The sequence below is a fragment of the Bos taurus genome, chromosome 4 (assembly GCF_002263795.3).
Source record: "Bos taurus isolate L1 Dominette 01449 registration number 42190680 breed Hereford chromosome 4, ARS-UCD2.0, whole genome shotgun sequence".
Lineage (NCBI taxonomy): Eukaryota > Metazoa > Chordata > Mammalia > Artiodactyla > Bovidae > Bos > Bos taurus.
The window spans coordinates 49,221,420-49,249,004 of NC_037331.1; the positions used below are offsets into that span (position 1 = coordinate 49,221,420).

The following is a 27,585-nucleotide window of genomic DNA, read 5'->3' on the forward strand; positions in this document are numbered from 1 at the left end:
AGAGAAAGCCTGCACGCAGGAATGAAGACCCAGCACAGCCAAATAACAAGTAACTCCTTTAAAAACTGTATCCTGAGGAGATGCAATTGTAAGATGCCTTATAAATATTGACTAATTGAATTCAGCATTTCTGATGGCTGATATACATGTGCTTTTGAAATTTCCCCTTTGGACTGGTTGTAACTGGTAGTAACATTTTGCTGGTTTCCTCATTAATTAACAAGTTAGATAAAATCTTTAGCATATGTTTAATGTTTCAACAAGAGTAAGAAGTAATGCTTCAAGGAGAGTAAAAATGTAGATTATTTTTAGAATGTGTTTGAGCCTATATGACTATCAGTCTAAAGCAAACAGATTTAACATCTGAAAAACAGGGTAACAACAAATCAAAAATATACACTAGATTCACAAAAACCAGAAACAGAACTGGAAATCATCAAACCACAAAAAGAAAAAGAAAGGAAAAAGGAGGAAACATAGAATCAGTTGGAAACAAGGTTTAAAGTGGCAACAAATACATATGTATCAATAATTGCCATAAATGTCAATGAACTGAATGCTCCAATCAAAAGACAAAGTGGCAGACTGAATAAAGAACAAGAGCCTACAATATGTTGTCTACAAGAGATGTACCTTACTGCAAAGGACACACATAGACTGAAAATGAGGAGTTGGAAAAAGATGTTACATACAAATAGAAATAAGTGGAAGTTGTGATACTCCTATCAGACAAAATAGACTTTAAAATGAAAAGCCATACAGAGAGATAAAGACAGACATTATATAATGAAAAAAGGATCAGTACAAGAAGAGGATTTTACATTCATCAATGTATATGCACCTAATATAGTAGGAGCACTCAAACACATAAAACAAATACTAGCAGGCATAAAGGGAGAAATTGATGCGACCACAATAATAGGACGTTTTAACACCACATTCTTATCAATGGACAGATATTCTAGAGAGAAAATAAATAAGGCAACAGAGATCCTAAATATACAAGTTAGATTTCATTGATATTTTCAGGACATTACATCCAAAGAACCCAGAATGTACATTCTTTTCAAGTGCACCTGGAACATTCTCTAGGACTGTCCACATACTAGGGCACAAAACTAACCTCAACAAATTTAAGAGTATATTTTAATCATCTTCCCTGACCACAATGGCATGAAACTAGAAATGAACCACAGGAAAAGAGAGGGGAAACAAGATTACACGGAGACCAAACAACAGGCTACTAAAAAGTCAATGGGTAAATGAGGAAATCAAAAAAAGAAATTAAAAAACACTTTGAGATGAACACTGAAAACACAACCATATGAAATCTATGAGATACAGCAAAAGCAAAACAGATACTCCCAGTTCTTCGAGGAAGTTCAAAGTGATACAGGCCTTTCTCCAAAAATAAGAAAAACATCAAGTAACAACCTATCACTTAAAAGAACTAGAAAAAGAAGAACACACAAAACCTAGTCAGCAGAAGGAAGTAAATAACAAAGATTAGAGAGGAAATAAATAGAGGTTAAAAAGCAATAAAGCCAACAGCTGGTTTTTGAAAGTGTAAACAAAGTTGGCAAACCTCAAATCAGGCTCACCAAGAAAAGAGGAAAGACATAAAATAAGAAATGAAAAAGGAGAAATCTCAACTGATACCATAGAAACACAAAAAAATTACAAAAGAGTACTATGAACAATTATACGCCAACAAACTTGACGACCTAGAAAAAATGGACAACGTTCTAGAAACACGGTGATGGTGCTGGTTTAGTGGCTCAGTCGTGCCTGACTCTCACAGCGCCATGGACTGGAGCCTGCCAGGCTCTTCTGTCCATGGGATTCTCCAGGCAAGAATACCTGAGTGGGTTGTCGTTTCCTTCTCCATTCTAGAAACATACAGCCCTCCAAAAGTGAATCAAGAAGAAACAGATAATTTGAACAGACTGATCACTAGAAGTGAAATACAATCTGTAATAAAGAAGAAAACCTACAAAGCCCAGGACTACATGACTTCACAGATGAATTCTACCAAACATACAAAGAATTTATACCAACCCTTCTCCAACTCTTCCGAAAGATTGAAGAGGAGGGAATACTCCCAAGGACATTTTATGAAGTCTGATACATAAACCAAACAAAGAAACCACTGAAAAAGAATATTACACGGACTTCCCTGGTGGTCCAGTGGTTAAGAATCCGCCTGCCAAAACAGGGGATGTAGGTTCAATCCTTGGTCCAGGATGATTTCACATGCTGCGGGCAACTAAGCCCATGTGCTGCAACCACGGAAGCCTGAATGCTCTAGAGCCTATGCTCTGCAACAAGAGAAGCCACCACGATGGGAGCCCGTGCACTGCAACTGGAGAGTAGCCCCTGTGTGCAGCAATAACAACCCAAATTAAAGTAATACACATTAACAAAAGGAGAGACAAAAACCACACGATCGTCTCAGTGATGCAGGAAAAAGCATTTAACTCTGCTCAATGTTAGCTGGCAGCCTGGATAGGAGGGGACTTGGGAGAAAATGGATCCATGTGTATGTATGACTGAGTCCCTCTGCTATCCACCTGAAACTATCACAACATTGCTAACTGGCTACACTCCAGGACAAAATTAAAAGTTGAAAACAATTCAATATCCATTCATGATGAAGCTCTTACCAAAGTGGGTTTAGACAGAACATATCTCAACATAATAAAAGCTATTTATGATAAACCCACAGCCAATATAATACTCAAAGGTGAAAAGCTGAAAGCCTTCCCAATGAAACCCGGAACAAGGATGCCCACTCTCACCTCATCTATTCAACATAGTATTGGAAGTCCTAGCCACAGAAATCAGACAAGAAGCAAAAGGTATCCAAACTGGAATGGAAGATGTACGTGCTGACATGATACTAAATACAGAAAACTGTATGGACTATAAACAAAAGCTAGTAGATAAATAAATTCAGCAAAGTAGCAGGATGTAAGATTAACATACATAAATAAGTTGCATTTCTTTACATTAACAATGAAATATCAGAAAGAGAATGTTTAGAAAACAGTGCCTTTTAAAATCACACCAAAAAAACCCCCAAAAAACCCTAGGAATAATCCTGACCAAGGAGCTGAAAAACTTCTAAGTTGAAAACTATAAAACATTAATAAAAGAAACTAAAGAGGATTCAAAGAAAGAATAATGGTAAATGGCAATATTACCCAAAGGAATTTATAGATTTAATGTGATATCTGTCAAATTACCTATGATATTTCTCTCAGAACTAGAACAAATAATCCAAGAATTTATATAGAACCATACAAGACCCAGAATTACCAAAGCAACCCTGAAGCAAAAAAAGCAGGAGGCAAAACCTTCTCAGACTTCAGACAATACCACAAAGCCACAGTAATGAAAACAGTGTGGTACTGGTACAAAAACAGACACAGATCAATGGAACAGAATGGAGAGCCCAGAGACAACCCACACCCCTATGGTCAATTAATCTTCCACAAGGGAAGCAAGAATATACGAAAGGAAAAAGACAGTCTCCTCAGCAAGGTGCTGGGGAACTTGGACAGTTGCATGTAAGTCAATGAAGTTAGAACACACCCTGACACCAGGCACAAAAATACTCATAATGGCTTAAAGACTTAAACATATAACTACCGCACAATTGCACTCATCTCACACGCTAGTAAAGTAATGCTCAAAATTCTCCAAGCCAGGCTTCAGCAATATGTGAACCGTGAACTTCCTGATGTTCAAGCTGGTCTTAGAAAAGGCAGAGAAACCAGAGATCAAATTGCCAACATCCGCTGGAGAGTTCCAGAAAACATCTATTTCTGCTTTATTGACTATGCCAAAGCCTTTGACCGTGTGCATCACAATAAACTGTGGAAAATTCTTCAAGAGATGGGAATATCAGACCACCTGATCTGCCTCTTGAGAAATCTGTATGCAGGTCAGGAAGCAACAGTTAAAACTGGACGTGGAACAACAGACTGGTTCCAAATAGGAAAAGGAGTTCATCAAGGCTGTATATTGTCACCCTGCTTATTTAACTTGTATGCAGAGTACATCATGAGAAACGCTGGACTGGAAAAAACACAAGCTGGAAGCAAGATTGCCGGGAGAAATATCAATAACCTCAGATATGCAGATGACACCACCCTTATGGCAGAAAGTGAAGAGGAACTCAAAAGCCTCTTGATGAAAGTGATAGTGGAGAGTGAAAAAGTTGGCTTAAAGCTCAACATTCAGAAAACGAAGATCATGGCATCCGGTCCCACCACTTCATGGCAAATAGATGGGGAAACAGTGGAAACAGTGGCAGACTTTATTTTTCTGGGCTCCAAAATCACTATAGATGGTGACTGCAGCCATGAAATTAAAAGACGCTTACTCCTTGGAAGGAAAGTTATGACCAACCTAGATAGCATAATCAAAAGCAGAGACATTACTTGGCCAACAAAGGTTCATCTAGTCAAGGCTATGGTTTTTCCTGTGGTCATGTATGGATGTGAGAGTTGGACTGTGAAGAAGGCTGAGCGCCGAAGAATTGATGCTTTTAAACTGTGGTGTTGGATAAGACTCTTGAGAGTCCCTTGGACTGCAAGGAGATCCAACCAGTCCATTGTGAAGGAGATCAGCCCTGGGATTTCTTTGGAGGGAATGATGCTGAAGCTGAAACTCCAGTACTTTGGCCACCTCATGCGAAGAGTTGACTCACTGGAAAAGACTGATGCTAGGAGGGATTGGGGGCAGGAGGAGAAGGGGAGGACAGAGGATGAGATGGCTAGATGGCATCACTGACTCGATGAACGTGAGTCTCAGTGAACTCCGGGAGTTGGTGATGGACAGGGAGGCCTGGCATGCTGCGATTCATGGGGTCGCAGAGAGTCGGACATGACTAAGCGACTGATCTGATGACATGACACCATAAAACTTTTAGAAGAGAGCATATGCAAAGCATTCTCTGACAAACTGTACCAATGTTTTCTTAGGTCAGTCTCCCAAGGTAGCAGAAATAAAATTAAAAAATAGATGGGACCTAATCAAACTACAAGTTTTTGCACAGCAAAGAAATCACTAAAAAAAAAATGAAAAGACAACCTACAAAATGGGAGAAAATATTTGCAAACAATATGACCCACCAGGGCTTAATCTCCGAAATATACAAATAGCTTATAAAACTCAACAACAGCAAAAAGAAGCAACCCAATCAGAAAGTGGGTAGAAACTCCAAATAGACTTTTTCTCAAAGGAGGAATAGATGGCCAACAGGCATGTGAAAAGATGCTCAACATCACTAATTATCAGAGAAATGCAAATCAACACTACAATGAGGTACCATCTCACACCAGTTAGAACGGCCATCAATAAAAAGTCTACAAATAACAAATGCTAGAGAATGTGTGGAGAAAAGGGAACTCTCCTGCACTATGGGTGGAAATGTAAGTTGGTGCATCCTCTCTGGAAAACAGTATGGAAGCTCCTTAAAAAATCTAAAAATTAGAGCTACCATATGACCCTGCAATCCCATTTCTGGGTACATATTCAGACAAAACCACAATTCAAAAAGATACATATATCCCTATGTTCATGGCAGCGCTATTCACAACAGCCAAGACACAGAAACAACCTAAATGTCCATCAACAGATGAATGGATAAAGATACGGTACGTATATATAATGGACTACTCCTCTGCCATAAAAAAGAAGGAAATAATGCCATTTGTAGCAACATGGATGGACCTAGAGATATAAGTGAAGTAAGTCAGAAAGAGAAAGACAAATACCATGTGATATCATTTATATGTGAAATCTAAAATGTGCAAATGAACCTACCTACACAACAAAGAGAAAAGACTTGTGGGTGCCGCGGGGAAGAGGGATGAACTAGGAGGTCAGGCTAGGCATATGCTATCACATTCAGAATGGATAAATAACAAGGTCCTACAGTAAAGCACAGGGAACTATATTCAACTTCCATTACAGCTAAACCACTTCCTAACTCTTCAGTCTGAGCTCTCTGGTTCCCCCACTGGGTACACGTAACACCCGTATGGGTGTATCTCCTGTAGCTACTGTCATCTGTGTTACGATAACTGACTCTCTCTACGCTGTCATTCCTCCTCTGCTAACCCCTTGAGGACACGGATTGGATAACAAGTGTGTTTGAATATCACAGCATCTGAATACTTAATAATTAGTTATCAACCTATTTTTATTTTGAGGGGGCTGAATTAACAATAAGGACCAATCTACTTTTTAAAGATAAAATGATGGGGGTGGGAAGGGATACATTAGGAGTTTGGGATTAAAATATACACACTATTGTATTAAAATAGATAACCAACAAGGATCTACCATATAGCACAGGAAACTCTAGTTAGTACTTGTAATAACCTATAATGAAAAAGAAACTAAAAAAAAGTATATTTACATATATTAACCAAATTCATTAATGGGTACACCATTTCTCACTGAAAAAAAATCCTGTTCAATCCAGTTTGCTAGCTATGAGAATGCCATCTAAAAGGTCTTGGTCTCAGTTTTAAATCTAAAATGTACTAGTTATTGTGTAACATTGTATAAATTATTTCATGCTTCTATGCCTGAGTACTTTATATGTAAAACTGAATTAACTATGTCACCTTCTTTCATTAATGTTCTGAATACTAAATGAAATGATGTATAAATGCTAGTTACAATTCCAGTACACATCAGCGGCTTTATGTGGTGCTAGTGGTAAAGAACCCACCTGCCAATGCAGGAGATGCAAGAGACACAGGTTCAATCCCTGGGTCAGGAAGATCCCCTGGAGTAAGAAATGGCAACTCACTCCAGTATTTGCCTGGGAAAGCCCATGGACAGAGGAGCCCGACAGGCTCCAGTCCATGGGGCTGCAGAGAATCAGTCACAACCGAGTGAGCACACACATACCCATGCCTGAGTACTTTATATGTAAAACTAAATTAACCGTGTCACCTTCTTTCATCAATGTTCTGAGTATTAAATGATATGTTGTATAAATGCTAATCACAGTTCCAGTGCACATTAGTGGCTCGATAAATCAGAGCCAGCTAGTTGTTTGTAGTGACAATGGTAGCAACTGTAGTAGTAACAATACTCAACAATACCTCAGTATTTCTTACACTATACTTTGATACTGTGATTAGACAGTTAAGTCTTTGACTATCTTATCCTTATCCATGAGTTTCGAAGCCTCTCCTGCTCATTTTTCCATCTCCATTCATTCTTTGGTTTTTCTACCTTGCCCTTGCCCTGTCAAGGAGCTTTTTCGGAACACCTGAGGCATCCCGTATCACTCAGTTTGCTTAAATACTCTACAGAGCCCAATCCTGTTTTTTGGCAGCTCTTTCTACTGCTCTGAATTTTCACTTTCAGAAGGCACTGTTAGTGATAAGAGCCAGGGGGTCCATGAAAATATGATTAGGAGCAAGATTTGCAGGAAATTCTAAGTCCTTTCAAGGAGCTAAGCACTGTGCGTTTCAAGTGCCATCCCCACACTGGCATAAATTCTTTCCTCAATCTGCTGATTTGCTTTCTCAGCTTCTGGCATGGATTTCTCACCTTGTCTTGTTACAGGATATATTGTCTCAGATGACCTAAAAATTCTGAGACCATGAGGAGTTTAATGCCATCTCAGTCTACTACAAGCCAAGGCACAATTGTCAATTCCTTGAAAGCACTGACTTTTTGTTCCCTTTGCAACTCTCATCTATATAGTGTATTGTGGAAGCTATAGGAGGCATTGGCAGGATACAATTCCTATTTATTGTGCTATGAGTTGAATTTGCCCTCCCTTTTCCCAAATCCATTTTTTGAAGTTTTAGTTCCCTTTCAGAGAAGGCAATGGCAACCCACTCCAGTACTCTTGCCCGGAAAATCCCATGGGCAGAGGAGCCTGGTGGGCTGCAGTCCATGGGGTCGGGAAGAGTTGGACACGACTGAGTGACTTCACTTTCACTTTCCTGCATTGGAGAAGGAAATGGCAACCCACTCCAGTGTTCTTGCCTGGAGAATCCCAGGGACGGGGAGCCTGGTGGGCTGCCGTCTATGGGATCGCACAGAGTCGGACACGACTGAAGTGACTTAGCAGCAGCAGCTCCCTTTACTTCAGAATGTGGCCTTATCTGGGAACTGCATAGTTAGCTAAGATGAGGTCATGCTGGAGTAGGGTGGGCCGCCAATCCAACACGATTGATGTTCTTACAAAAAAGGAAAAATTTGGACATGCAGAAGTAAGCACAAAGGAATACACCACATGAAAACTGGAGTTATGTTGCCAACAAGTCAAGGAAGCTGGGAGAGGGGCCTGGAGCAGATCCTTCTCTAGAGACTTGGGAGGGAGCATGGCCCTACCAACACCTTGGTCTTAGATCTTGACCTCTCAGAACTGTGAGTCAATACACTCCTGACGTTGAAGCTGCCCTGTGTGTGGTCCATTTTATGGCAACCCCAGCAAATGAATACATCCTGGCAGCACACTCTGCATCCTTTTTTTCCCCTGACCCCCAGTATTGGGGCTGGGGATTTATTACCACCTAGAAATCACTGCCTTTGGGGTTTGTTGACCTTGCTACTTTTCAAAATTGAAGGCCCTCTACTTCACCCCCTGTATTAGTTTCCAGTTGCTGCAGTAACAAAACCACCATAAACTTAGTGGCTTAAAAGAAAAAAGAAAACACTTTCTTATCTTACAGTTCTGAGGTTGGAAATTCAGAATTAGTCTCATTGGGCTCAAGTCAAGGTGTCAGCCTGTCTAGTTCCTTCCTGAGGTTCTGTGGGAAGATTCCATTCCTTGACTTGCTCATCTTCTAGAAGCTGCCTGCTTCCTGCAGCCCCTGGTACTAGAATCTCTTGTTCCCAATGTCACATCTCCTACTCCTCACTCTGACACTTCTGCCTCCCTCTATAAGAACCTTGTGATTATACTGGGCCCACTCAGATGATCCAGAATTATCTCCCCATCTTAAGATTCTTGAATGAATCACATTTGCAAAGTAATTTTCATCATGTAAGGTAACATATTCACCAGGTTCAGAGATTAGGACGTGAATCTCTTCAGGGATCCATTATTTTGATCACCATGCCTCTTTCCATCCTCATCCTTTCCAAATTCCACTCATCTTTCAAGGTCCTCTCCTGGGACTTCACTTCCTCAGTCCACATGATAGCTTATATACCACCACAGGGCCTGGTCCTAGATCCCTAATTGTTGGACATGAAGTCACTTGGTTTCTCTAAATTGCTCTGAAGATGCCTTGAGTACAGACTGTTGTATACACTCCTCTGGCTCTCCTTCAACACTGGATACTGGCCATGTACCTAAAGATGTAAAAACTGCTTGGCGGAAGGATCCATTCTCTTTTTTTAAAGCCATACTGTGCCACATGTGGGATCTTGGTTCCGCTGGTGAATCTGCGCCCTACTGGACTGCCAGGGAAGTCCTTGATCCACTGTTGTTTGGAGCAACAAGAGGTAGAGCAGCAAATCCAGGTCTCCAAGTTTCCCCTCTTTTTTCTCATTTTGCTCACTTAAGACAGAGGTAGGACTGAGCTTGGCTGAGCGGAGCTGAGACCCCCAAATCATCACCTATCTGTGAACTTTACTCCAGAGTAGATCTGGTAAGCAGTTAGCATGGCCTTCATATTTTGTGTCCTTTCCTTCTCTGTAGAAAATAATAATCATGACACAGCTAACAATCTCAAGTAAGTACCAACAATGTTTAAAGAACTTTATGAAGCTCTTATAAATGTGGGGAAAGTTGAGGAGGCTTTGGTTCTGCCTTGGAGCATCTGGCAGCCTCACAACAAGCAGAGCTGGACAGTGCTTAAAAACTGGCTGTCCTATGTTCTAATATCAGAAAACAGTAACACATGGATCTCTGTTCTTACATAAATGTGGTTCCAAGCCTGGTTAGACAGACCTGCAGCAATGCCAAAGAATGTTCAAACTACCGCACAATTGCACTCATCTCACATGCTAGCAAAGTAATGCTCAGAACTCTCCAAGCCAGGCTTCAATAGTACATGAACTGTGAACATCCAGATGTTTAAGCTGGATTTAGAAAAGGCAGAGGAACAGAGATCAAATTGCCAACATGCTTTGGATCATTGAAAAAGCAAGAGAGTTCCAGAAAAACATCTACTTCTGCTTTATTGTCTACCCCAAAGCCATTGACTGTATGGATTTCAACAAACTGTGGGAAATTCTTAGAGAGATGGGAATACCAGACCACCTTACCTGCCTCCTGAGAAATCTGTATGCAGGTTAAGAAGCAACAGTTAGAACCAGACATGAACAACAGATTGGTTCCAAATTGGGAAAGGAGTACGTCAAGGATGTATATTGCCAGCTGGCTTGTTTAACTTATATGCAGAGTATACCATGTGAAAAGCCAGGCTGCATGAAGCACAAGCTGGAATCAAGATTGCTGGGAGAAATATCAATAACCTCAGATACGTAGATGACACCACCCTTATGGCAGAAAGCAAAGAAGAACTAAAGAGCCTCTTCATGAAAGTGAAAGAGGAGAGTGAAAAAGTTGGCTTAAACCTCAACATTCAGAAAACTAAGATTATGGCATCCGGTCCTATTACTTCATGGGAGATAGATGGGAAACAGTGGAAACAGTGACAGACTTTATTTTTTTGGGCTCCAAAATGACTGTAGATGGTGACTTCAGCCATAAAATTAAAAGATGCTTGCTCCTTGGAAGAAAAGTTATGACCAACCTAGACAGCACATTAAAAAGCAGAGACATTACTTTACCAAAAAAGGTCCATCTAGTCAAGGCTATGGTTTTTCCAGTAGTCATGTGTGGATGTGAGAGTTGGACTATAAACAAAGCTGAGCACCAAAGAATTGATGCTTTTGAACTGTGGTGTTGGAGAAGACTCTTGAGAGTCCCTTGAACAGCAAGGAGATCCAACCAGTCCATCCTAAAGGAGATTAGTCCTGAGTGTCCATCGGAAGGACTGATGTTGAAGCTGAAACTCCAATACTTTGGCCACCTGATACGAAGAGCTGACTTACTGGAAAAGACCCTGATGCTGGGGAAGACTGAAGGCAGGAGAAGAAGGGGATGGTTGGATGGCATCACCAACTCGCTGGACATGAGTTTGAGCAAGTTCCGGGAGTTGGTGATGGTCAGGGAAGCCTGGCATGCTGCAGTCCATGGGATCACAAAGAGTTGAACATGACTGAGCAACTGGACTGAATTGAACCCTAAGTATTTAGGAAAGATACCATGTCTTTCCCTTTCCTAGCGTTTGGACTGAGAACCTACTGACCTTTACAAAGAGCAAAGCTTTGCTTATATTTTTCAATAGTTTTCCATAACTGAAGAGACCTTTGTCCTTGGCCAACTCTCCCTCTCTCCATTTTGAATATCAGGGTTTTATTGAATGTAGCTTAGGTTTAAGGAGAAATAATTTAAAGGGGGATGGGGCTAGTATTTTGGCATCAGATACACTTGAGTTTACGTGTTAGATCTCTTATATGGCTGTGTGATCTCTGGCAAGAAAAGCTGTGCCACCTCACAGGACCGATGAGAATATTAAGTGGGGATGGACACTGCTTCCTAGAGTAACTGGCATTTCATAGACACTAAAGGCAGGTTAGTTCTTTTATTCTCTTTCCTTATTTTAATACAACAAATTCTAGCTAACTAAAGAGGATTAACTGCTGAAAACATCTGTAAAGTAGAAAAACACCACAAAGATTGTTTGCCTCTGGGGGATGGAATGTGAAAAAATAATTTGCAAAAGATTATGTCTCAGTCTGTTTGGGCTGCCATAACAAAATACCCTAGAATGTGTGGCTTAAATGACAGAAACTGATTTTCTCAGTTTCTGGAGGCTGGAAGTTCCAGGTCAAGGTGCCAGACAACACAGTTCCTGGTGAGATGCTACTTCCTGCCTTCTATGTAGATGGCTGCCTTCTCTCCATATTCTCACATGGGGGTTGCGGCTTAACATAATAGTTTTGGGGAAACAGCACTGAAATTGAAACTGTGATTTAAAAACTCCCAACAGGACTTCCCTGGTAGCTCAGTGGTAAAGAATCTGCCTGCCAAGGCAGGGGACACGGGTTGAGTCCCTGGTCTGGGACGATTCCACCTGCCGAGGGACATTAAAGCCAGTGCGCCACAACTACTGAGCCTGAGCTCTAGAGCCTGGGAACCTCAGCTACTAAGCCTGAGTGCCCTAGAGCTCGTTCTCCAAAACAAGACAAACCGCTGCAATGAGAAGCCCACACATCGAAACAAGAGAAGCCCGGATGGCCCCAAGTAGAGAGAACCCAATCACAGCAATGGCCCAGTGCAGCCATAAATAAATAAACCTTAAAAAAAAAAAAAAAAAAAAAGACCTGATGGCTTCACAGGTGAATTCTATCAAACATTTAAAGAAGAGTTAACACCTACCCTTTTGAAACTGTTCCCCAAAATTGCAGAGGAAGGAAAACTTCCAAGCTCATTCTGTGAGGCCACCATCTGATATCAAAACTAGACAAAGATACCACATACACACACATTACAGGCCTATATCACTGATGAACACAGACAAAAAATCTTCAACAAAATACTAGCAATCTGAATCCAACCATACCTTAAAAAGATCATACACCATGATCAAGTGGATTCATCCCCGAGATGCAAGGACTTTTCAATATCTGCAAATCAACGTGATACACCACATCAACAAACTGAAGAATAAAAACCATACGATCATCTCAATAGATGCAGAAAAAGCTTTTGACAAAATTCAGCTCCCATTTATGATTAAAAACTCTCCAGACAGTGGGAACAGAGGGAACATACTTCAACACAATAAAGACCAATGTATATGACAAATCTACAGCTAACATCATACTCAATGGTGAAAAACTGAAAGCATTTTCTCTAAGATCAGGGACAAGACAAGGATAGCCACTCTCATCACTTTTATTCAACATAGTTTGGGAAGTCTATCTATGGCAGAGAAAAAGGAGTAAAGGGAATAAAAATTGGAAAAGAAGTTAAACTGTCACTGTTTGCAGATAACACGATACTGTACAGAGAAGATTCTAAAGATGATACAAGAAAACTATTAGAACTCATCAATGAATTTGGTAAAGCTGCAGGTTACAAAATCAAAACACAGAAATCGGTTTCATTTCTATACACTAACAGCAAAAGATTTTCCAGTGGTCATGTATGGATATGAGAGTTGGACTGTGAAGAAAGCTGAGCACTGAAGAATTGATGCTTTTGAACTGTGGTGTTGGAGAAGACTCTTGAGAGTCCCTTGGACTGCAAGGAGATCCAACCAGTCCATTCTGAAGGAGATCAGCCCTGGGTGTTCATTGGAAGAACTGATGCTGAAGCTTAAACTCCAGTTCTTTGGCCACCTCATGCAAAGAGTTGACTCATTGGAAAAGACCCTGATGCTGGGAGGGGTTGGGGGCAGGAGGAGAAGGGGAAGATAGAGGATGAGATGGCTGGATGGCATCACCGACTCGATGGACATGAGTTTGGGTAAACTCTGAGAGTTGGTGATGGACAGGGAGGCCTGGCGTGCTGCACTTCATGGGGTCGCAAAGAGTCGGACATGATTGAGCTACTAAACTGAACTGACTGAACAGCAAAAGATCAGAAAGAGAAATTCAAGAAACAATTCCATTTACCATCACACCAAAAAGAATACCTCAGAATAAACCTACCAAAGGAGACAAAAGACCTGTACTAATCTGGCTACCAATGCTGGAGACACGTGTTCACCCCCTGATCTGGGAAGATCCCACATGCCATGGAGCAGTAAAGCCTATGTGCCACAACTATTGAGCCCATGTGCTGCAACTACTGAAGCCCATGCTCTACAACAAGAGACGACACCATAGCGAGAAGCCTGGGCACTGCAAATAGAGTAGTCCTCACTTGTCACAACTAGAGAAATAGCCTATGCAACAATGAAGACCCAGCAGAGCCAAAAAAACTAATAAAATAAAGACAAGAAAATTAACACATTAAAAAAAGAAATAAACCCATGCACCCATGGTCAATTAATCTGTGAGGAAGCAAGGAAGCAAGACTACACAATGTTGGAAAGAGTCTCTTCAACAAATGGTGCTAGGAAAATTGTACAGTACACATAAAAAAGTGATATTAGATCATTCTGTAACACCATTCACAAAAATAAGCTCAAAATGGATTAAAGACCTAAATGTAAGACCACATACTATAAAACTCCTACAGGAAAACACAGGCAGACCACTCTTTGACATAAATCGCAGCAATATCTTTTTTGATCTGTTTTCCAGAATATGGAAATGAAAAATAAATAAATGGAGCCTAAACTTGAAAGGTTTTGCACAGCAAAGAGAACAATAAACAAAAAAAGGACAACCCACAGATTGGGAGAAAATATTTGTAAATGCTATGACTGATGAGGGATTAAACTCCAAAATTTATGAATAGCTCATGATGCTTAACAGCATCAAAACAACCTAATTGAAAAAACAACAGAAGGCCTAAATAGATATTTCTCCAAAGAAGATATACAGATGGCCAAGAGGCATATGAAAAGATGTCCAACATCACTAATTGTTAAATGCAAATCAAAACTATAATGAGATATCACCTCATATCAGTCAAAATAGCTAGCATAAAAAAATCCACAAATAATAAATGCTAGAGAGGGTGTGGAGAGAAGGGAACCCTCCTAAACTGTTGGTAAAATGTAAATTGGTACAGCCACTATGGAGAACATTATGGATGTTCTTTAAAAAACTAAAAATAGTTACCATATGACCCTGCAATTCCACTCTTGGGCATATATCTGGAGAAAACACTGTTTACAACACCCAAGACATGTAAGCAGCCTAAATGTCCATTGACAGAGGAATGGATAAAGATGACGTGGTACATATATACAGTTAAATATTATGCAGCCATCAAAAGAATGAAATAATACCATTTGCAGCAACATGGATGGATCTAGAGATTGTCATACTGAATGAAGTAAGTCACACAGAGAAGGAGAAATATCCCATGACATCCCTCATATGTGGAATCTAAAAGGAAATGATACAAATGAACTTACAAAACAGAAACAGACTCACAGATGTAGAGAATGAACTTATGGTTGCCAGAGGGAAGGATGGGGGAAGGGATAGTTAGGGAGTTTGGGATGGACACGTAGACACCTGTATTTAAAATGGATAATGAACAAGGACTGACTGTTTAGCACAGGGAACTCTGCTAAAGGTTATGTGGCAGCCTGGATGGCAGGGGAGTTTGGGGGAGAATGGATACATGTAAATGTATGGCTGAGTCCCTTCACTGTTCACCTGAAACCATCACAACATTGTTCATCGTCTATCCCGCAATACAAAATAAAAAGTTTAAAGAAACAGTTTTGGAAAGCGTTCCTATGGCTCATTACAGAGAAATAGGGCTTCTAATGCTACCTATTTTCTGGGAGCCCTATTGTCTGGGAAAAGGAGAAAGGAGAATATGACTTTTCATTTGAAAGGTCAAGGATTACCCAGTTAGCTGAGCACCAGCCTCACACATCCAGAGACTTTCCAATCTTTGGGTGGTTGGAATTCAACTTGCTCCTGAGGCTTCCCGGGTTTCCCGAGCTGAGTGGGAAGGTGATCATGGACAAAACTGCCCTGGGAGTCATGACACCTCAGATTTCTGGGCACTTACTCTCTGGATAGCCAGCCTCTGACTCCAGGCCCTGAAACTGGCCTTCTCCCTGCTACAGCCCCCTCCTGCCAGCCATCCTCTAGCGTCCAGCTGCCCTCCATCCTCCTGGCCCCTTCCCTAACCTCTAGGGCTGGCAGAGGCCCCTTCCCTAACCTAGGTACCTATCCAGGCTTTGTCTCACCTCCCGGGACAATCGCCCCTGTACCACTCTGAGAGTCCACTGGGACAGTAAATATGCATCCTTTTTGGTCCTATTAGACACCAGAGCTCAAGTCACTCCAGGAAATCCCTCTAAATTCCCCAAACAGGAGCCCTTCTCTTACAGGGCTCTGCTGGTTAAACCATCACAGGGGCATAAATGTATTCAATGCCATGATTTGGCCATTCACCTCAAAGGGCTTCCTCTGGGGGCGCCCTCTCCCACTCCTGTTTCCCTCCTGTGGGCATGGATGCCCTGAATGACACCACGCCACCTGCAACAAGCCTAGGTTCTTGACTTACTGGTGGAACATGCCAAATGGATGCCAGGGACTCCTCTTTCTCCAGTCAGGATGGTAAACAGCCCCCAGCACCACCGTTAACAGAGCACTGAAGGCTTATGCCCCGCATTACTCACATGCTTGAGATGGGAGTCAGCAGGCCCTTATATTTAATATCCATGTGGCTGGTACTTAAGCCCCTACTGACTAATGGAACCTCCCTGACCATTGGAACCACAATGCTCAGGCAGTTCCTAATACAGGATTGAGTGAGGTCATAAATGGGCCCAAGGAGAGTCCTTTGAAGTCGCTGACCTAGCTCATATGTTCTATTCTGTTCTTATTACACAGGAATCCCAGGGGTAACTTGCTTTTACTTTGGAAGGGGTTCCACATACATTTTGAGGCTCCCAATGGGATATGTGAACAATTCTGCAAGGTTACATAACCTCTGCTGCCAGGACTTAAATACCATACAATTGCAAAGTGCAGTTCTTGGCATCATATTGATGACCTTAGACTGACAGTCCCTTTGAGGAAGCAGCAGGCAGCCTTGTATGTCCTCCCGCACCAGTTACAGCAATGTGGCTGGGCAATTACCCTTTCTGAGACCTAAGGCCCTCCTCACCTGACAAGTTTCAGGGCATCACGTGGTCCTCTAAGGGCCGAGAAACCTCCCCAACAGTCAAAACATCAGTTACTCACATTACATCACCCCCATACTTAGGCAAAACACAAACTAGGTCTTTTCATGTTCTGGAGGAACACACCCCTCATCTCTGTGTTTGCCCATATGTGCAATCACATGCATGATTCTGCCACCTTCTGTTGAGATGAAGCCCAACAGTGGGCTTCAGAAGCAGTTCAGCAGACAGTCCAACAAACCTTACCTTTAATGCCCTCTGACCCTACTTTCCAAGTCAAGAGCCTGGCCACATCTGACTATGCCTCCTGTTAGTGTCTGGACCAAACAGGAGTTAACCTGGCTTCTTACAGACTTTTAGACTAAGCACCTACCCACAGTGTGCTTCCCTGGTGGCTTAGACAGTAAAGAATCTGTCTGAAATGTGGGAGTCATGGGTTTGATCCCCCGGTTGGGAAGATTCCCTGGAGAAGCACCTACCCACAGTAGCAGCCCCAAAATACCCACCTGGAGTGCAGTTTGCGGGCATCCTCTTAGGCTCTTACAGAAACTGAGGCCCTAAGTAGCCTCCACCCCACTACTCCAAATCCAAGTCCCGATAAAGGCCTGGGTTAGAGATGCCTCCCAATGGAAGTCCAGCATGGCTCCCAGTGCCCCTTTGGTAAAATGGAAATGTACCTTTAGGATAGGGCCACACCTGATGTCAAAGCCCTTTCTGGATTACAGGAAGCTGTGGCTTCCCCGTGCTCAGCCCCTTGCCTGGGAGACTTGAGGAGGTAACGGTGCCTCCTCTCCCCCACTGTGGCTACTTGGGGAGCCCCTTGGGAACAAATGTCTGGGATGGATGGGGAGTCTGTGGTCTTCACAGATGGCACCATTCCAGTGCAGCTGGAAGATGCGGCTCCACCCACCTCTCCTCGGGAACCTCCCTGGAGGAGGGGAGGGGCTCTCCCGCTCAGCCCAGGTGATGGAACTCGTGACTGTACACCCAGCCCTCAAGGAGGCCATACCACAACCTTTTGCAGAGCCACATAGTCAGACTCTTGGGTTGTCACTAATGACCTATGGTTTGGTCTGACCATGGGCTGAGGGGCAATTTTCTCACAGGAGGCAAGCCCACCCAGGAGACCCAAATATAAAAGGAATTAGTTGAGTCCCCAGGTCCTATCATTTCTACCCACATTTCTGCTTACACTAACTTCACCTCATCAGAAGCCATTGTCAACAATCCAGGAGACCCTCTCATAAGCCCTCCATACTCAGCCCGGTACAGGGCTCAGGGTACCTATCATTCCATCAACTCGACAAATAGGCTGCACAACCTCAGGTCACCAGGGAGTTGCACCTATCAACTTGACTACAAGGGGGCAGGACTCTCCCCTCCAGGAGCAGCCAAGGTTGCAACAAAGTGCCTTCTCTGCTCCCAAACCGAACACCAGAGATCATCCAGATCTGGGACACATTCCTAGAGAAACCACCACATGCCTGCGGGCAGAATGGCTTCCTTGGCCCACTGCCCTTTTCTGCTGGGGCTTCCAGAAAGGGTGTTCCAATCACCAATGCTTACCAGAGCCTCCTTTTGGCAACCCCCAACCAGAACTCCTCTTCTAAATAGGTTCTCTCTTTCTTCTTTATGCCTGTTCGCTTTGGATGGACAGACATCACAGACTCTGACCAGGAGACCTCTCAGGAGATTCCACAGTGGCCTCTGCAATCTAACACTCTTTGGATCTTCCATTCACGTTAGGCCTGCAGGCAGCTGGTCTCACGGAGCATTTTAATGACCTTCTTAAAGAAACACTCAGGGTCTTCCCTGGTGGTACAATGGATAAGAATCTGCCTGCCAATGCAGGGGACACAGGTTTGATCCTTGGACCAGGAGGATCCCACATGCCATGGAGAAACTAAGCCCGTGGGCCACAACTACTGACCCCATGCTCCAGAGCCTGTGAACCACAACTACTTAAGCTTGAACACCTGAGAGCCTGTGCTCCACAATGAGAAGCCCCATACTGCAACAAGCAGCAGCTCCGACCCGCCAAAACTAGACACAGCCTGTGCGCAGCCACGAAGACCCAGCACAGCCAAATATAAAATAAATTAAATAAATGCAATTATATATATATATATAGATATATGCAAAGAATCTGCCTGCCAATGCAGGAGATGCAAGAAACAAGGGTTTGATCCCTGGGTGGGAAGATCTCCTGGAGAAGGAAGTGGCAACCCACTCCAGTATTCTTGCCTGGAGAATCCCATGGCCAGAGGAGCCTGGTGAGCTACACGTGGATTTGCAGAGTTGGACATGACTGAGTGACTAACAACACAACAAAAATACACGTTAAAAAAAAGAGACACTCAAATTACTTTCAGGCACGTGTCCCCAAAAGGGATCAAACTCTTGTCCCGGTATTTCTAACCAATAGCATCACTATTGATAGGCTGAGGCCAGCACAAAACACATCTATAAACACAGTTTTATTGGGACGTGGCCACACCCATTTTGTTAAGTGTCTGACACACCTGTGGTTGATGTCCTTGCAGAGCTGAGTAGCTGTAATGCAGAGCACCTGGCCTGAGAAGCCTCAATTATTTGCTATCCAGGCCTTTACAGAAAAGGTTTGACAACCCTGCTCCACTGTGTGGCGTTTGGGTTGCAGGAGGGCAAGAGGGGCAGGCAGTACAGTTGGGAGGCTAGAAATAAAGAGATGCTGCATGTATTCAACACAAAGTTTGGAAAAAATAGAACCAGCTGTTGGGTAGGAGAGGAGAAAATGCCGACTCTGCCTTGATTGAGCCAACGTGGGACCATTTACTGAGACTGGGTGCACTGGGCAGAGAAGAGTTAGCATATAAAACAACTCAAGATTTACATTTCAACAAGTTAATTCTGAGATGTCAATGTGACCTCATCAGGATGGAGAATTGAGAGCTAGGAAACAGATGCTGTTTAGCCCAGGAGAGCAAACATGAGGGACAGCAGAAAGGAAAAAGGAAGGTCATGAGAAGTTTGGGGGAGAAAAATAAGAAAGAGAAGGATACCTTGAAGCACTGAGCTGGAGACGCCAACAAGCCGGGGTTTCAAAAAAGCCACACCGAGACGCAAGTTAGGGGAGACTGCCTCCCAAGGCTTGGGAGGTCTGGGTGGATACCAGAGCTGACATGCATCCTCAGATGCCTGACAAGTCAGGCGTTGACCTCATGGCCTGCTGGAGTGAGGGAGAGATGGCTTCCAGCCGACCTTCCTCTAGAAGTCAGGTTGAATCCTAACCCCTTGCATTTACCACATGGAGACCAGAGCAGGGCCAAAGGTTCCCCACCTCCCCACCCCTGCGCCCTAATCTCCTTGGGCCAGCTGACCAGAGAATGAGAAAGAACCAAGAGACAAGTCACTTAGGCCCAACTCTTTTTTCTTTTTTCCCTTTAAAAAACAGCAGTATCAAAGCTCAATAAAACTTTTGAAAAATAAGATAATTTAAAAAGAAGAAAAAAACAGCATTATTGATATAATGGTGGACTTAAAACGAACCGACTGTCAAGTACTTATCCAGCAAAGGTGGGTTTCTTCTGGATCAGACCAGAACTGCAATCCCTGACTTACAACCATGGTGAGCCATGAGCAAATCCTGCCCACAGCATGGGAAGAAATAGGCTTCTTACAGGGGGAGCTGGGAGGGCAGGAGCAAACAAAGAGCCCTTGGCTTCTCATTGGCTGAGTCCTTGCCGGGAAAGGAGTCTTTTTCCTGTTGGGCTCTGCTATCAGCATAGGATGTGAGAGCATCCCCTTCTGCTCTTCCAACTCAATTTGAGATTTCTCAAATTTGTTGATTTTTTTTTTTAACAGTATACCCATTTTAAGTATATAGTCCTGACAAATGAACACACCCCTGTAAACAACACCATAATGAAAATATAGACCATTTCCATTGCCCCTAAAAGCTCCCTCAGCCCTTTTGTAGTAAATCCCTCCCCACAGCTCAGCCCCAAGCAACCACAGATATGCTTTCCATCATTGTAGATTAGTTTTGCTTGTTCCAGTGTTTCACATAAATAAAACTTGTTTGCAAGTTGAATGAATGAATGACCTGTATCAGTAGTTTATTCCTCTTTACTGTGGTTAGTATTTCATTACTATAAATGTTGGTCTGATACAACAGAATTGTTTCCTCTATTACCTGATGATGAACACTTCAGTTATTTCAACTTTTTTTTGCTGTTATGAAAAGAGCCAAGTTTCTTCTTTTCATCTCAGAAGGTAAATCCTTTCTATGCTTACAGGCAGGAGAGAGGAGAGATTGGAGTGGAGGTTGACTCCAGCGCTGCCCACATGTTAGGATGTACCAGAATCGCCTAGAGTGCTGTGAAAACACAGATGCTGGTCTCCACTCCCAGAACTGATTCAGTAGATCTGGGGTGGGTCCAGAATTTGCACTGCTCTCCAGGACTGCTGATGCTGTTGTTCCAGGGACCATACTTGGAGAACCACTGATCTTGTGGGGTCTCCTGAAAAAATCAGGAGGACGGGGAGGGGGAGTGACCCATCCTGTGGTGCTATACTCATCACAAGGCTCATTTACACACAGCCCTGATCACTCTCAGACACACATAAGCTTAGGATGGTTTGTCTTACAGCTTTATTGAGGTATAACTTACATTCCACAGATTCACTTAGGTATACAATTCAGTGATTTTTAGTAAATTTATCAGTTGTGCCATTGTCAGCACTGGTCTAGATTTAGAACATTTACATCACTCTAGAAAAATCTCTCCGGCCAATTTACAGTAATCCCTGTTCCCATTCCCAGGCAACCTATTTTGTCTTTATAGACTTGCTTTTTTGGACATTTCAAATAAATGGAATCATGCAGTATGTGGTCTTTTGTGTCTGGCTTTTTAATTTAACATAATGCTACCCTTGGTCCTCTATGTTGCAGTAGGTATTAGTACTTTAAAAAAACTACTAAATAGTATCTTATTTAATTATATGGATTCATTGTTTAATTCCATGGATAGACCACATTGTCTTTATGCATTCCTTAGTTCCCGGACATCTGGGTTGTTGTTTGGCTATTATGATGAATGCTCCTTTGAATATCTGTATACAAGTCTTTGCATAGACATATTTTTCCATTTCTTTTTCAGTACATACCAGGAGTGGAATGTCTGGGTCATAAGGTAAATTTATATTTAACATTTTAAGAAACGGCAAAACTGTGTTTCAAAGTACCATTTTATAATCCCACCAATGATGCAGAGTCCATTTTCCCTAGATATGTTATCGTTGTTTTTTACTGGGACAAATACAAGATAATTTGAGATCAACCTGTACGAAGAAATGTATTCAAAACACTGTTCATTAAATACTTTAAATGCACATACAAGAGTGTAGAAACATGTTTCTTGAGGCCGGTTTCAGTCTTGTCTGTACATTAGAATCATCTGGGGAGCTTTGAAAAATTCTGATGCCAGGCTATGTCTCAGACAATTAGAACAGAGACACAGTGGAGTGAGTGGGCAGGCATGAGGACTTTCAGTGCTCCCCAAGTGAGTCCAGCGTGCAGGCTGTCTGCTCCTACTCAAGCGCACAAAGACAGGCACAAAGTTTGTTGATTAAAAAAAAGTTTGTTGAGTCACTCGCTGAGATAATAGCTAAATAGCTACAGCTGAAGCAAGACAGTGTCTCCAGAACACATTGAGTGAGACTGGAGAGGTTTGAAGGCTATAGAAATAAAAAGGAATATACCGTCTGGTTAGACAAGTCAGGAATCTAAGCACCATCTTGGATCTCTCCCTTTCCATCATCCTCCCACATCTGATCTATCACTCCCATTAACTTCCTTCCTAAATATCTTTAGAATCCACCCACTTCTATCCATCTCCAGTGATATGATCTGGATTCAACCTCTATCATCTCTTATCTAAACAACTGCGAAGCTTCCAAGTGGCTTCTTATCAACCTTCCTGGCTCCTTTCCAGCCCATTCTCGACACTAAATCCTAAGAATTCCACCTCATTCACAAACAGATCTGGTCATATAACCCTTTTCTTTAACCTTTTTAATTACTCCTCACTTTCCACTGCACCTTGACTAAATTCAAAAACCTACCCTTTGGTGCTCAGGGCCCAGTATGCTCTGGCCCGGGCATCTGCTCCTGACGCAGGGCCCCTCCTGGGCAGTGGCTTTATCCTGCCTTCTCCTCCTGGGTCCCACTGTCCCCCAGCTCCCAGCTTCTCAGGGAAGCCTCCTGACCACCCTGCACAGCTCAGTCTCCTCCATCACTTGCTCTCATGGACCCCGTGCCTTCCCCTTGCAGCATTTATACCTCAGTTTGCTTCTTTAATATAAATACCCTGGGAGTATTCTTTCCCTCTCCTGCTTTTTCTAAAGTGAACAAGAAAAGCTGTCTCTGCTTAAACTGTGCTTACTGTGTTAACCAGCCACAGAATATCAAACCACTTGTGGCAGACAAGATGGCATGATGGGGAGAAAGGGGAGGGACCATTTTAGGATCCTGCCCCTCCTTCACAACCACCAGCTTGCAGGTGAGGTTGTCTGGAGGGAGCCAGGAGGCTGACTCCTCCTCCTTTCGCTCTGCTGATGGGCCACCAGCCACCTGGCCACCATACAAGGAAGCAGATACTGATGAGGCTCATGGTGACACAGATGCACGCCCTGGAGGTTGTGAACTCCTCAGAGAAAGCTGCTAACTCCGCTTCTCCCAGTTTCAGCAGGCAATCATTTTCTGCACGATCAGATCCAGTCTGATTATCAAAGGTCCTTGGCACTATTTCTCCAGAGGCTTTGTTTTCCCAGTTTTTTGTTCTGTTTTCCATTGAATAAGGTACGGGAGCCCTCTGGTGGCAATTTGTAGAAAAATCTCATGAGCAGGAGAGAGATGCTTAGTTGGGGTGAGAAGTCTCAGTTCTTCACATTTCTTTCCTTTGCCTCCACAAGCTATTTCCAATTATTTTATCAGACATTAAAAGTAAACCAGGTTACACAGGGTTATATCAATTATCTAATGTCTTCTCCAACTTGTGAAGTCAATTTATAAACATAGATCTTAAAGAACTGAACAATTAAAAAAAGGCTTGCTGAAATTACTTAAATTACAAAAGTAAAATTAATCATTATACTTTAAATTACAGAAATACTAATTACATTTTTTTTTAATTTTCACATCTTAGGTCTTCAATAAAATTTAAATTTACAAAAAAAAAAAGAGAGAGGACAAAAAAGTAAAGCAGGGCCATTATAAACCATCTGAACAAGAAGGCATTAGCAAACCAGTGCTTTTTGTGGTCAGGCTTACAGCTGGCCAGGCTGTGTTGCTAAACTGACCTGTGACTGATGATGTGGTCCGAGGACGTCGACTGAATCTGGCCCATGGTATAGACTGGAGACCCTGACTTGCTGCTCAAAAGTGAATGCTCTCCATGGTAGAAGGACTAAGGTCTACATAGGGTCTATTAGCATCATTCAGTTGACGCATGTATCACATTGGTATCCAAGTAACTGTGTAGGGAGGGGGAGCTCTGTGCCAGCACAAGGTCTTACGGGTAGAAAGCTGGGACCAAGGGCAAATGGAGGAACAAGCCAGGTCTTGGCTATTTGCAGAGCTGGACAGTTATGAGACTCAAGAAGAACTGGGCTGCTGAGAAGGGGGTGGATGACACATCCGTCAGTGCTACTTGTTCACACTCAAGCTGTTTCATCAAACAGGAAAAGTTAAGGAATCCAGTTGCCATAGCTGGAGATGGCGGATGTCCAGGCAGGTAGAAGAAAGGATGACAACAGGGAACAGCTCGTGGTGATCGGGCTTCAGGAAAGGAAGCAGCATCTAACTTCTCAGACTGTTTCTCCAAAGGCTGGTTAATATCTATTCCTGCTTTGCATTACAATGTTTGATATGCCCCTCTTTTATTAGCTCTTTTTCATATTGTTTAGCTTTTCATTTAACTTTTTCTCTGCCTTTTAAAAGCAAAAATCAAACTCTGTATTATATTTTAAAACATTAGGGGGGAAAAAAACACATTAGGGGGAATTCCCTGTTTGTCCAGTGGTTAGGACTCCGAGTTTCCACTGCCGGGGGCCAAGGTTTCATCCCTGGTCAGGGAACTAAGGTCCTTCAAGCAATGTGATGCAGCCAATAAATAAAATAAAACAAAACATTAGGAACTCTAGGTTTGAAGAAGAATCACAAAGAGATCATGACTTTTTAACAGTTACTTTTTTGATGGAAATCCAGTCACATCTGCCTGTACTGTTAAATATACCATTACTCGGACATTCATATTCCACTAGGAACATGATATATTACAAGAGACAGAAGGACTTTTAAAACCACATTTAACTTTTAATACAAACTCTGTTGCACTAGTACAGAAATAACCCCTTCATGCACAGATAAATTTAGCATCTGCCATTGTGGAAGAGGAAAAACTATACTGTTCTTGTCTCCCCTACCCCACCCCCATACATTGGTAAATTTGAAGTAACTTATCTCTGTGCTCTCTGATGCCAAGGCAAGCCTGTCTGGTCTTTCTGGATTTCCACAAGAAAGGCTGATCTGTGAAAAGTGAAGACTAGAGACATTAAACTATGTAGAGCCATCTTTACCTGGGATTACTTCAAACTGTGCTTCAGCAAAGCTCTGAAAATTTCTTCTAGAAACCTGCTGTCTGTATGGAAAATAGTTCACTCTTTCAGTTTCACAGCAAAAAGAGAAAATAAAACCCCAGAAGGCATTTAAGTAAATGCTTTCCAATCCCACGCACTGTATTAATTAGCTAACATTTTATACAGTACAACATAAACATTGTTGGCATGTTTATTTGTATGTAACACCCCTAAGCATATAGCATCTACACTCTAAGCGTATGTACAAATTCAACAAAATATCTACATATAAAAAGCTTTACTTAAAATTAAACTTGATGCAAGTTATGAGAAACCAATTTATTGGCAAATGAAACTGAGCATTCCTTCAACCATAGGTTGTTATAGAATTTCATATGTGGAAGGAAACCATTTGATAGATATTATTTATGAAGCTGGTAGAATATATATGCTTATTTTCAAAACCACAGATGTAATCCCTTTGACTGTTGGCCTTGTTAGCACTTATCAGTTTTCTTAGATTCTGCAAGGCATCCATGTAATTTGCATACACACTGTTTAATGCTGCAGAGTTTCAAAAGCTGCCACATAGGTAATGACTTAGAGAAAAATATATTCCTGTTGCTTTGCTTTATGTGCTTTTTTTTTGAAATAACTTAAAAAAAATTTTCTACCAAGTTCCCATCTTTCTTACTGAATGTGACTTGTTTTAATAGAAACCATAAGAGACCATAAAATCATCATATGCTCCAGTTGGTGATAAAACTTTTCTTTTTAGACATATGGGGGAAAATGCTCCTTAAAATAAATTGTCTTCATTTTACTGTCACAGTTCCTTTTTATACCCCAACATTGCCATCTTCATGAACTCTGCCTTTTCCAAGTGACTTTTAGACAATGACAATAATCTAGGACTCCGAGTTGACTGTACCAAATGATATAGAAGGCGGTATGTTGTGGAATGCTTATCATCTGAAGGCACTGCATATGTCTTGCCCTGTGCTTTCTGGAATAATTTTGGAAATTTAATTGGAGTGATCTGTTTGAGATTCTCTTGGTCTGGCACAAGTGCCAAAATGCATTGCGATACACATCGTTTATGCCTAAAAATCACAGACCAGAATGGAGAGAGGATGTAAAAAGTAGAACACTGTACCAATATAATACCTTGATGATTAAGAGGTCAATGGAGTAAGAGGAGCAAAGAGCAGGTAAGAGAGTCTCAGTAAGCATCAGCAAATGTACCTGTCATAATTAACTCATTTAGCAAGTATATATTGTACATATGGTTCCTTACAGTCTCCCAAAAAGACTAACGACAGCTAGACATAGAGTCACCAATTTCACGACAATGTCCACAAAGACATTGAAGTTCTAGAGAATACTACAGTAACACTCTTGACAATGAAAACGGAATTCCTACTTAGGGGTTCAGTGGAGGAGAGTATCAAACAAAGTATCAACCCATGTTTGATTAACATACACAGGTATATCCTTTAAAGGTGTAGCATTTTTCATGCAACCTATTGAACTGTATCCCAAAGTGGGTAGAAGGTGATCTGTTGATGACGTTGTATCATTTTTTTTTTTTTATCAGTTCTTAGGAAATCAAGATGACCTATGTTGAATGAAAAAGTATGCACTTTGCACTGCAGTTCACATTAAGATATCATTTGACTGAGTTACGTTCTTGCTTTGACAGTTCTCATCATATGAACACCCAGCAGCACATAGACTTTCTGCCTCTATGTTCATAGTATGAGAAGGTGGACAGACAAGTGCTTATTAAGATAAACATTTGAGAAAAGTTGGATACTGGCAAAGAGCTCACAAATCAGACAAATGAATTCATGGCGTTGACAGGAGATGGTGCCTCTGAGCTTTCGTTTCCTTCAGCTGGTTCTTTCTCTTTCTTACCACTGTACTGTCCGATAAAGGAGCCGTCCTCATTGAACTGGCCATTCACTCCCTCTCCATAGTCAACTAGGCTATCATCGCTATCTTCCTTTTTCACAGTCCTGTCTGAAGGTGTTCGACTGCCTTTTTTTAAAGGCTTGTGGTCTTCCGCATCACTGGAAAAAGAAAGATAAAACATGTTCGTCGAGATGGGCCCTTAGGTAAAATGCTTGGTTCTCAA

At 42.1% G+C, this 27,585-nt stretch overlaps 1 protein-coding gene across 20 annotated transcripts in view; it reads right to left on the bottom strand.

Annotated features, from left to right (window-relative positions):
* Positions 1 to 21,439: 21,439 nt before the first annotated feature.
* The window catches only part of NRCAM (neuronal cell adhesion molecule), a 320,549-nt gene continuing 314,403 nt past the window's right edge, over positions 21,440 to 27,585 (bottom strand). For 19 of the 20 annotated variants that reach the window (XM_024990762.2, XM_059885646.1, XM_010804207.4 and 16 more), the window contains one exon: positions 21,446 to 27,520. In XM_024990762.2, coding sequence (XP_024846530.1) covers positions 27,283 to 27,520 — 238 coding nt within the window. In that variant the 3' untranslated portion in view covers positions 21,446 to 27,282. 20 annotated transcript variants of the gene reach the window in all.